General features: G+C 40.7%; 1 protein-coding gene across 1 annotated transcript in view; it reads right to left on the bottom strand.

Moving 5' to 3' along the window:
- frmd4a (FERM domain containing 4A) overlaps nucleotides 1-10,457 on the bottom strand; it is a 104,817-nt gene extending 94,360 nt beyond the window's left edge. The window contains exon 1 of the mRNA XM_044194814.1: nucleotides 10,110-10,457. Coding sequence (XP_044050749.1) covers nucleotides 10,110-10,154 — 45 coding nt within the window. The 5' untranslated portion in view covers nucleotides 10,155-10,457. The remainder of the gene's footprint in view (nucleotides 1-10,109) is intronic.
- Nucleotides 10,458-12,108: the final 1,651 nt, after the last annotated feature.

The raw sequence follows: 12,108 nt of genomic DNA, 5'->3' as shown, positions 1-12,108 counted from the left end.
CTGATTTCACTGTTTCACTGCACATGCTTTATTTCAGTCAAGCAAAATGGAAACAATATGTCATTCACCTCTACTACCATTTGCTATGAGCCAACAGATAATAAATCTCTACCACAAGAGACCAACAACTCCCCACCTACTTTATAAATATAAAATATATAGTCTTTTCAGAACATTTGCTTAGTCTTCACTGAATATTTGAGTCAACAGGTGTGTGATGATACAGGACAATTGTTTTTCAATGGTGAAAAATGTGTAAGCTAATGTCCAAATACCACAGAGTAAAGAAGACACTACAATTGTTCAAATAGAAATAGAATACAAATAACTATTAAAGCTATTTCACCTCACCTCCAATTCACATTTTGACCCAGATGAAAACAGAAATGCTATCAAACCATTATTTTGCACATTAAATGCTGTAAATCCATCAATGTGCTCTGGCCCTTCCTCTTTTCTAGTCAGAAGGCTTTAGTTTTTTGCTCCGGTCTGCTTTCCATAATGTCTGGGACAGCGGCTTAGTCAAAAAAGAGGAATCAGCTAAATGTTTTATATATATGCACATGTTCACCTCACAGGTGTGTGTGTGTACTGAACGTGTGTGTTGTATGAAATTTTTGCTTGTGTGTGTCAATTAAAATTTTGAAAAGCGAGACACTCATAATCCTGATGGACAGTGGAACCCTGGTGCAAGAGAGGGTGAAGTGAAAGGGTGTGTAAGAGATAAAAACAAAGCCCTTCTCTCTACTTCTAATTTTGCTCAAGAAAAAAATGGTTATTTTTGTTTGTTAAGTAAAGCTTGAATATGGTTCATGTGCAAAGTGATTCACCAGTCATATTGGCTCTGCCTGGCTGTCTATCGTGTAAGTGCTGCTAACAAGGCAGCTCTTCATTATGACAAGGACCTGTTCTCTGTTAACTCACTCCATATGGAAGACAATCAGCCCCACTGGGACCTGTGTCAACCAGAGTGTGAAAAGGCAGAAGCATGCACACACTGTAGCGCACACCAAATTTATACACATGCATACATTCACAGCAACAGACATACACACAAAGGGAGAGAAAGCGAACTAGGAAGCAAATTGAGATTGGCCTTTTCTACTCAGACATCTGCTCAGTCCCAGAGACAGATGGTGAGCCAATCAGACCGCCTGGTGCCTCTGCAACTCTCCGCCTCCCATGCCACCCTGCTGCCCCTCCCCTAAACCTGCACCCTGGCACACATGACAGGTGGCACCTGCCAAATGTGACACCGCCATTGCCCTGGAAAACAATTTATGTATTCATTACATTTAAACTAGCATGCGGCAGATAAGCTGTAAACTAAAAATGTGAGTCCAACCCTCTTTGACTTCTTTTTCCCTTTCACAACAAATTTGTTCACAGAAAGTTCACATTAGATCAAAGGCAAGAGATGAGGTCAAAAAGCAGCAAACAGAGTACACCAACTAACCTCCTCTGCTGGTAAATGCAGTGCATCTATACCATACCCAGAGACTTGCCTCAGATTCAGCTATGATTGATTAAATTGGAATACACTGAGCTTATTGTGTTTTGATGCTGCAAGACCGAGCAGAAAACCCTCATTTATCTACCCTGAAAGGTTTATTTCCACGGCAGCTTGACCTTCTAAAGGGGACAGCCATCAGATAAATGTCATATGTGGGCTTTGCTGTTGGCAATATCCTGCAAGCAAACTAAAATAAGAGGGGAATCTCTTAAAGCTGGCGCAGGAATTTCATCTCAACATTTTGTTTGTTCTGAAAGCATTGATTGACTGCACCATGTAGTAGGTCAAGTGTGAGTGTAGTGTGCAAATGTAGGAGTGTGTGTGTGCGAGATGGAAAGAAAGATGTAGTTCTTTCTCATGCTGCTGTTTGATCAATAAAATGGCCAGTATCTTAGAGTTAATGCAAATACAGATCTCAGCCTACATTTATACACAAGCTCATATACTGCATCAACCCAAGAATCGCATAATTAGCAAGCCTTGTTTCATGTGAGCAACTTCAGTGCACCAGCAGAGGTAGCTAGAACAGAGATGGAGAGCCCTAATAAACATCATGATGAAGGCAGAGAGACAGGACACAGGGATGCACTGGCACACTTTGATGAGCATCTGCCAGGGTACACATGCAGTGTCACGTCCTGCTCGTTAATAGCTGTTTCATTAACCCCTTCCTCACATACACCTACACATGCTAAGCTCAGTTGATAACCTGGCTAACGGCCTGTCGGCCATTAGATGCAGAAGGAACGCCGTCACGCTCCACTGAGAGCCTGCTGCATACATTGACATGCAGGAGGGGATGCACTGCGCACACACACACTCACACACACACACATCACACACTGCAAACACTTCACAACTGAGACCTTCCACTGGTAACACACACGCACACAAATCACCACAGCTGAGCGAGCAGATACTCTGGTGAAGTCAATTAGAACTGAGGCGCCTTCACCTCTGCAGCTCATCAATAGTCCTTAAACAGGCTGCAGTGTAAACAGCTCAGAAGATTTAATGGTATACTGTGGTCTCTCTCTCTCTCTCTCACACACACACACACACACACACACGCACACATACACTAACCCTTATAGATGTGGTGAGCTTCCTCTTGGTTACTCTCTTCTTCTCTCATTTATGTGTTTTTGCTTCCTCTCACTCTGAAAATAGTGACATTCTTAGCAACATAGTAAATCAAAACAAAGTAAAACATAAGGTTTAAAATCTGTAGAGAACCATTTCAAGTTACAACCAAATCCAGCCTAAAGCAGACTTTCTTGATGTTAGACAGGCCAATCAATAGGCCTACTGTGATTATGGAGAACTTTCAAAGCTGGACACCAGAGAATCAAAGCTCCAATCAATATTAAACCTGATCTGTGTCCATGACTTTGTGGGCTCAGCAAATGGTTTTAATTCAACCTTGAAGCAACTAATTAGGTAATAACAACCAGATAACATCATAAACCTGCATTAATCAGTGTTTTTATAGTAGCGTTAAATTAAATGACTATGTGTAATGTAAGTGGTCATTCATAACAAGGAACCCACAAATAATTATCACCATCTCTGCAGCTCTATTTAGCTTTTCTGCCCATTTAAGCCCATTGTCTAAGTTTAAATATCTGCACATTTAGCTACTGTATGGTTCAGTATCAGTTCTCTCATTAACCCTGTTTCCAGCAGCAGCAGGCAGCTGTTTTTTAAAGACAAGCTCAGATAAATCCACTGTATGCTACCTGCACAGCAGCAAAGTTAGCAAAGACCAAGTTAGCTGCTAGCTAACATTAGCTGCTGAAGAAAGTCAAGCAGCTAGCGAGCTAAGGACAAAAATATTTTTCTCAGCAGTTGAAGGACTCCAAACCAGAGTTAAAAGGAAAATAAATATCAGACTTACATTTTTCCAGGTGGCCAGAAACAGCACTCCTGCAGCTGCAGGATGATAAGGTTGCTCCAGTTCTGCTGGATGTTCGGTAACACTTCAGCCATAACAACTTTATGAGGCCTTAACAGATGTGTCTGTTGGATTGCTCTTCTGCCCAAAAAGCTTACTTACTAACTTAGGCCTCAGGCCTAAACTAGGCCTGCTGCTGTTTTTGTGTTTGAGACTGACAACTATATAATTGCAAGTGTCTAACCCATAGATCAAGCCTAACTTTCTTTCAGGCCATTTTACTCTAGTCTTAGCTCTATGTCATCTAATTGTTTCACAATGAGCCCAAAGGTGTCGTCAATTTTTGTAGAACCTGTAAATTGGAAATAATAATCATTTTTAGAGCATCAAAGGTGATTTGCAGGTCACTGATATATACTCAGCCACACTGCATTGAGCAATGAAAACAAAACAACAACGACAACATCAATTTAACGAAATTGTCCCAAAAGGATAAATAATTTTAGAATAGAGAGAGATCCAGAATTTAGATCTTGATAGTTGCAGTTCCTTAGGCTATATCATGTGTTTTACTATTTTACATGTAGGCCTACATTTTCAAAACTTTAAGTATACAAGGTTCCTTAAAGATATGCTATTTAGGTGTTTATGATATGCTATTTAGGTTTATTTAAATGATCTTACCTCACACAACAGCCTTCATTTGTGTTGTAGGTATAGCCCCTCCAAGAACACACCAACCCATTAATATTCATATTTATCAACAACTACACAAACAGTCAAGTGTATTAAATAACATTATTAATTTCATTATCATAAGAAAAAGAGCAGATTGAACACAACTAGCAGGGTGAGGTGTGTCAAAACTATTTTATTTCTGTTGTAAAGTGTTGTAAAGTGTTTCTTTCCCCCTGCAGCAACTACCAAGCTTTAGCTGATCTTAGTTAGCTGACAACAGCAGAACCAGCTCCTAACATCACTCAAGCATGACTGTTCTGCAGTCAGACTGCAGCTTTACGGAAATGATGGAAAATTTATTTATTTATTATAGAGAAACTAGCACTGAACAAATAAGCAAAAAGAGAAGTGGAGAGGAAGAAGAAGCACAATAGTTCTGTAGTGGGACAAGAACAGAAAGTGGCAGATATTGAGACAACATCAGTAAAAAGTAACCACAATAATGAAATGCCATCTGTGCCTATGCTTCTCATTCATACTAATCACCCATAAGAGGTAGGGATCTATGCAGGGTATAAATTGCTTCAGCACGAGAACATCAAGATTACTTTATGTTCTGGCAGTAATATGAAGGTGTGTGTGTTTGTGTGTCTGTGTTGTGTATGGTTCTGATTGTACACATAGGTGTGTATTGTGGGTAGATTTAAAAGTGACATGTTGACTCATAGCATTTGACGGTGTTACTGAAATATTATATTATATTATATGAGATGTGAACTATTGAATTACTGTACTCTATGTGTACGCTCCAACCAGATGCATCAAAAGTACCAAATAACTCTACAGTTACATACAGGCACACACACTCTTACACAAAATGCTATCTGCTTCTCCTCCTCTGCCATTGTTACAGAGCAGTAATCAATTATCTCAGTATGATGTCATTCTGCTAACCCTCCCCCATACTGTTTAGCCGTCCTCCATTTGTACACTGGCTGCGCTATCGTAGTGTGCATCAGATCAGGAATGGAAAATACAATAATAATCTTATATAGGGAAAAATAATCTCCAAACACTGATAATAACTCATGTTTCATTGTCTGGAGTACTATATAGATAGATATATAGGTTTTTAGGGATGAGCACCCATATTCTATCACAACAGACATATTTCCTAGTGTTTGGAAGTCGCCCCATGTAACTCCATGACATAAAGTAGGTGATAGAAATGATCTAGATAATTACAGACCAATCTACAAATGATCTTGTTTAGCAAAAATCCTGGAATCTTTGGTAAATAACCAACTCAAGACATTTCTCTGTATTGTGCATAGCACTATTTCAGCTATTACATTAGTTACAAATAATATAGTATCTGCTTTAGACAATAAGAAACATCGTGCTGCCCTTTTTATAGACCTGTCAAAAGCATTTGATACAACATCATCCTTTGCTGTTACAAAGGTTATACAGTATTGTCTTTGATGGCTTGTGATTGGTTCCAGAATTTTTTGTTTGAGAGACTTCAGTGTGTGAAGTGTGTCCAGTCTGAGTTCTTACCAGTTGCAAAAGCTGTTCCGCTAGGCTAAAGTTTTGGTCCTGTCCTCTTCACCATTTATATTAAAGATATTACCTCTTCACTGAGTGACTGTCAAGTCCGTCTTTATGCTGATGATACTATAGTGTACTGTATTGCGGATTCTGTACAACAAGCTATTGAGAACCTGTAACTTTCCTTTAATGCTCTAAAAGATGCTCTTATTAATCTTAAACAGGTACTTAATGCAAAAAAACAACAACAACCTAATCTGTGCTGTTTATCAGAGACAGAGATATTGGATATAATAGTATGCATATAGCCACTGTGAATTGATCTAACATTAAGAGTTACTGAATATAAATATCTTGGCATTGAGATGAGGCAGTCACTTTTGGATTTTGGGGATGGCTTATGTTTAAGTTCCCCTGAATGGGGGCTGGATTTGGAAAGTCAGCCTTTTATTTTAGTGCCCCAAATATTTGGAATGATCTTTAACATGCTAAAAATCAATACTCTAATAACCTATGGACAATTTAATACCATGATCACAAACCTCCCTGCTTCAATGGGTAACTGTTTTAACAAATTTTTCTTTATTCTTTAATTTGTCCTATTTATTTTTTAACTTGTGTGTAACTCGACATCATTGCAAATGAAATCAACCTCAATGGTTCTTCGAGTTTAAATAAAGGTTTGAAATGAAATGAAATATTGACACAAGCTAATGCACATTGCAATTAAGTCACATGTATACACACACACATTCAGTACATCACGTCATAGAGCAGTGATTTGATTACCGCTGAATGAATCCTCTGGCTTGATCACACTGAGTCATCTGGTCTCCAGCCTAATAATTGAATGAGGGACAGTAAAGAGACATTGATGCCAACCTGAAGGGCAGACTAAGGTCTTTGTTTCTGGGTTGCCTCTCTTTCTGTGTACTTATAGGTTTGTAGCTGGATGCTTGCCCGAGTATAAAAAACACCTCCATTATCAGGTTATCAACATGACTTCACACTGGACAAAGTGCAAGCCACTCATTTGTGGCTTTATTCACTTGGGAATTGCTTTGGCAGGTGTGCGATGATGTCATCTACCACACCAGAGCTTTTCCATGCAGGAAACAGACAAAAGGCCTCTTACATGTATGCTGCTGTATCACTGAGGAACAGTAAAGCTGTGAGCTGCTGTTTTCTCGCTGTATGCAGAGCAGAACCCCTTTAGCAATATGAAGATAATCCACTTAGCCTTTCTGTGTGTCAAGATACCAACTTGTCCTGGTTTCTCTGGTGCTCTCTTCTTTGCTGGGCCAGATAACAGATAGCAAAATGCATATTGATCAGCTGCCCCTGCATATGGAAGAAGACAACTACTCTGACAGAACAAGAGATCTGCAAAAATAAAACAACATGAGCCAGAGCAGAACATTGAGATTAACTATGTTCCCATTTTTTGACAGCCTCATCCCCTTCTCTAATTATAATTACATGCAACACTTCATCTGCATGTGCTGAATTTATGATAAATCCTGGATTAGCTGCATCAAAAAAATAAAAATTCTGACTTGAGCCTGTGAGATGTTGTTGGATTTAATCTGTAATCATTGCTGTTGTTTACCTCCTATGCTCATCAAAATGTACAGATTTAAAGCAGCTCTTTATGAAACCCATATTTCATTTGGCTTTGTTGGCATTTAATTTTGCACCACAAGGTACCCCCCCAGGGTATACCCATCTTGGAGATAGCTAAGAGCTGCTCTTCTCGGAGCCCTCAAGAGTGGAGCTAATCAGCTCAGTGATGAGCATGGTGGCAAAGACCATATCCGGTCCAGTTCTGATTCAAAATACAAAAGGAACCCTGCAATCAAGAGCACACGCATTAGTTTGAACCACAAAATGAAAGACTTGCCTGTAATCACACAAAGATCAAAAGAGATGCCAGTCTTGTGTAGTAGTCACACATTCCAGTTTAGGTGAAGGATAAAGCTAGGAGACATGTCAAATCCCTGTGATAGAGATCTAAGCAGTAAAGCTATTGCATGTCCCATGTTAAAGGGCCAAATGATACCATCTACTTTGTGATCTGTTCCAATATCAGATGACAGCATGTCCCTGTGTGTCTTAGCTGGAGACAGGCGTGTTATTGATCTCTTCATCCTTCCCTAAAACAGAAACCCATCAGACCGGACAGACACAGAGAGAGATACTATGTCTGTCCATGTAGATAAAATTGGCATGAAATCCCCACTATTTTATACATATAAAATGTACCCATTTTTAATTAATCTATGAAGATGAAGACTATAATTCCCTTAAGACTCATTCATCAAGTTCTCCTCCCAGTCATAATATTTTATTGATCTAACCCATTCATAACAATATAAGGATACTGGCCATAATTCTCCCCCTCTTGGCCCAGTCTCTATGACAGACATGAGACCATTCAGTTTTATAGCTGAGCTAGTGCAAGTCTGGACCAATCACATTAGTTCCAGACCAATAAATAAAATATGAATACACACAGAGGCAGGAAGCATGATCAATATTAATCTTGGCACACCCACAAACACACGCATACACACACACACACACAAAACACACACACATGCACTGCATAAACCCCCATTAATAATTAAGATAGGTTCAATCTCTGAACATGTCAGCATGAATAAATGCCATGGACTTTGTGAACAAATCACTGAGTTCTGAAATTAGTTATGTGATGTCAAGCTTCTTCAGCATGTAGGCTATTTAAAGGAAAATTCAACAGAGAACAGATTTAAGTCATGTTATTCCTTAGCCATGGTGAGCCATGAATAAATCTCTGCCAAAGAAAACACCAAAAGAGGCAGTGATGTCCATATTGAAATGTGTTGCTCATTGCCAACTGGCAAAGAGTGGCTCTGAATGGTGAGAAAATTGTAGATATGGGGCTGAAATCATAAATGGGACAGTGACAGTAAAAAGTTATGACAGTAAGCTAGTTTTCCTGTGCGAGCTGGGGTGACAGAAAAAAAAATTGGGGTGACAGGGGCTGTCAACTATGACAGGAAGAGCACTTGTAAGGGAACGCCCTCTATGCTAATGCTAACACATGCAGAGGCAGTGTAAAATGGACACCAACTGTCTTCCAGCGATTTAAGACGATGCTAAGCAGATTAACCCATTCTTGTCTCCAAGCCATACAAGACCAGAAAATCCCTTAAGGATGAGTCTAATTTGGTGGGAAAAATCTCTTCAGTTTATTGTGATAATATTTATTGTAATGTGCCACTTCCTGTGGAAATAAAATCACACTTTCACTTTCTCCTCCTTTTCTTATTCACTCCTTCTATTCCTGCCCTTATCACTCACACTTTTTTCACCAGCCTCCCCCTGCCCTGTCCATCATCTCATGCACTCTTCTCACACCCTGCTCCTTTTACCACTGCCTCTACCCTGAGTAGGGTGCATGGCCTATCGCCATAGTAACAGACAACCGTGACAGGTGGAGATAGCAGGTAGTGCGGCGATGCATGACTCCCCCTGGGACTGCAGAATGCCAACACTATAGAATGAGAATGAGCAGAACACGCTCTCTTATATAAAGTCACCCTGTGTGCGTTCAATTAATTGAAGCTTATCATAAGAGGAGTCCGAGCCTTATCTGTATTCTACACATGCAGCAAAGCCACACTGCCATTGTTTCACTATGTGGCTGGACAGAGGGGAGAGAGGTGTTCAATGGATTTAAGCATGTTGTGTGTTTCTACTTCATCACTCTCTATGGCCAGAGCTGAACCAGGCCAAGCCAAGCCAATCTGTTTTATGTCAGTGAGAGACTGGATTCTACACTAACAAGATCCTGCAAATCCTCTGCCATGGGCTACAGAACAACTGTTTTCTCGATAATGTGTAATTGAATTGATTCAGTCTTGAAGACGGGAAATGATCGCACGCTGATCTTTCTCTCTCTCTCTCTCACACACACACACAGAGCACATCCGTTTAGCAACTTATTTACATGCACTGCAGACACCCACACACGTAATTTTCTCACACCCATATAATATGATATAATAAATGACATCCATCTCCAACATGCACAGACACCATGTTCAGCACCGCACCCCCATGCCTACAATAGCCTGTGAGGGATTTCTCCCACACTTGGCCACTGCAGTAAGTGAACACATGGAGGAGTTAGACAAAAAGCTAGAGTTTTCTGAGTTGGATGCAAAAGACACATGTTTCTTTAGTACGGAAAGCAGTTTCTGAGCCTCACTGGGAAGTTATAGGAGGTTTTTAGGCTTGTAGATGGTAGTAAAGGGGGAAGCAAACAAGTAACATCCCTTTTAATGAGATGACAGCTCACCTCCTGCTTTAGTGGCTGCATGGGCATTTGCCAATGGGGGGCGAGTCATGAGAGAAAGCCACAGCAGAGAAACAAAGACAGACAGTAGACAGCGCCAGCAATACTATACCCCTCTTACCATCACTTACCATGAGCAAACACACGGCTGATTCAGGCATGAGTTGGACAGCCATGATGGGATCCTCCTATAGATTCTTGTGAAAGGGTAATGTCGGCAATTTCCTGGAGGGACTTTCTTCGTTATCCTCTTTCTCGTTCCTCTTTTTCTGAGTCTTCACTCAGGAAGCAAGCTCACCTCTGTCCAGATAAAGTCCTTTGACTGGCCCTCCCACTCTGTTTCCTTAACCACCTCCCTCTGTCTCTCAGTCAGTGCTGCAGACAGCCTCTGGTCTCTAATTGTAATGCCACAGTCTCTCGAGAGTCTGTGACTCCCCAGTCTCTCTGCGACTCTTCAGACTGAGCAAAAAGCAATCCTCCTTCTTCCAGTTCTTTGATCTAAGAGCAGAGCAGACCCCCCACCCCCACCCACCCCTCCACACACACACACTCTCCTCCTTTCACTTTTAAAACACTCCCAGCAGACCCCACGCCCACCTCCCCCAAACCCCTGTGACTCGGGCGCCTCTAACCGCTCCCCTCCCTGTGTTGCTGCCTCCTGCCTCCCTTTTTCAGTCCACTCTCCTCACAACACAAAGCACATCCAGGCGTGCACATGGGTTTTCGGTCTATTCGCTTTCACCTGAGGCTGTCCTGTCGCTGCTCCAGAGGATGTAACCTGCATCAGTGATGCGCCCTAGAGTAAAAGCACTCCTCCACTGTGGTGGGAAAGACAGTCGCTCACCTCTCCACTCAGATATCCAGCACAGAGAGATCCCCTTTAGACTAATCCCCTGCCTCATATATCATGAGCATGAGACAAGGAGAGAGGGAAGCACATAAAGGATAGTATGATAGACGGTTTCAAAAGGACAGAGGATGAGATAAAAGGCAGCCAGGAAGAGAGAGATGTAGTGGAGAGAGCAGCCACTGGTGAGAGAGGTCCACACTGTGCTGAGCGTAAATGAAGGTGGGTGGAGAAGAGGGAGGGGAGAGAGCAATGGAAATGCAGTGAGTGAAAGCAGACCGCGCCTATTGATGCCGGCTGAAACAGCAAGGCAGCATGGGATGTGAGTAAATACACCTCAGCTCAGTTAATGAACGGGATGTGCATGTGTGATTGCACACACATGATTTAGATCCATGGTAGCTGTCAGTCTTCACAGACACCTGTGCTCCAGACTGTGATTTTTTAGACCAGTGTTTGGCATTAATAATTTAGACAGTGTCAGCGTGGCTTTTGTCTTATGTGTGCATGAGAGAGTATCCAAGATAGAGAGATAAAGAGAAGCAAAGAGACACTAGAAAGGAGGTTTGAAATCATGTAATCACACTGCAGATGAATGTTATATCCGGAATGAAAGCAAGGCTCAGTGCAATGAAGTAGCACCAGCTCAGCTTTAAATATTGTGAAAATGTAATTTATTCCATTGTGAGCAAATGCACGTGTATGTTTCTGTGGGTGGGTGTACAGTTGAGTACATAATCACAGTATTATTGTCAAATTTGTAAACTTGTAATATGTTTTTAACAATAAAAATTGTAATCTTTAATTGTAGTATGTAATATGTTTTATTATTAATTTTTTTCCTCAAAAGAACCTGCAGGTTAAGAACTGGTTGAAACTAGTACCATTACATTATACAGTACAGTATGGCACTGTTATATATAGTATTTTATCCTGCTTGATCCTATGTGAGTGGGCTATTTTTCATATATCTCAAAACAGTTGTGAAAGGGCAGGTGTTCAGAGTTTAGAACTAAAAATAATGGAGAAAGAATAATTCACATTTTACTGACTGAAAATCTTTGAAAACTGTAATTTGTTGGCTTAACAAGAGATCACATGTTTATTCTTTATCTATAGTATACCTCTCCTTCTCAGCAAAATTTCCTTCCTATAGATCAACACAAATCTCAACCGAAGTCTGACATAGATAAGAGACTGCCAGATTTGTAATCAATGCAGGTATTCTGCATGTGTTTTTTTTCCTACCACACCATCACCCCATTCTGATTTTTTTTAGAACA

This window comes from Siniperca chuatsi, linkage group LG4 (assembly GCF_020085105.1).
Source record: "Siniperca chuatsi isolate FFG_IHB_CAS linkage group LG4, ASM2008510v1, whole genome shotgun sequence".
Lineage (NCBI taxonomy): Eukaryota > Metazoa > Chordata > Actinopteri > Centrarchiformes > Sinipercidae > Siniperca > Siniperca chuatsi.
Note: the sequence above shows the minus strand (reverse complement) of the source record. Positions and strands in the feature narration are given on the sequence as shown.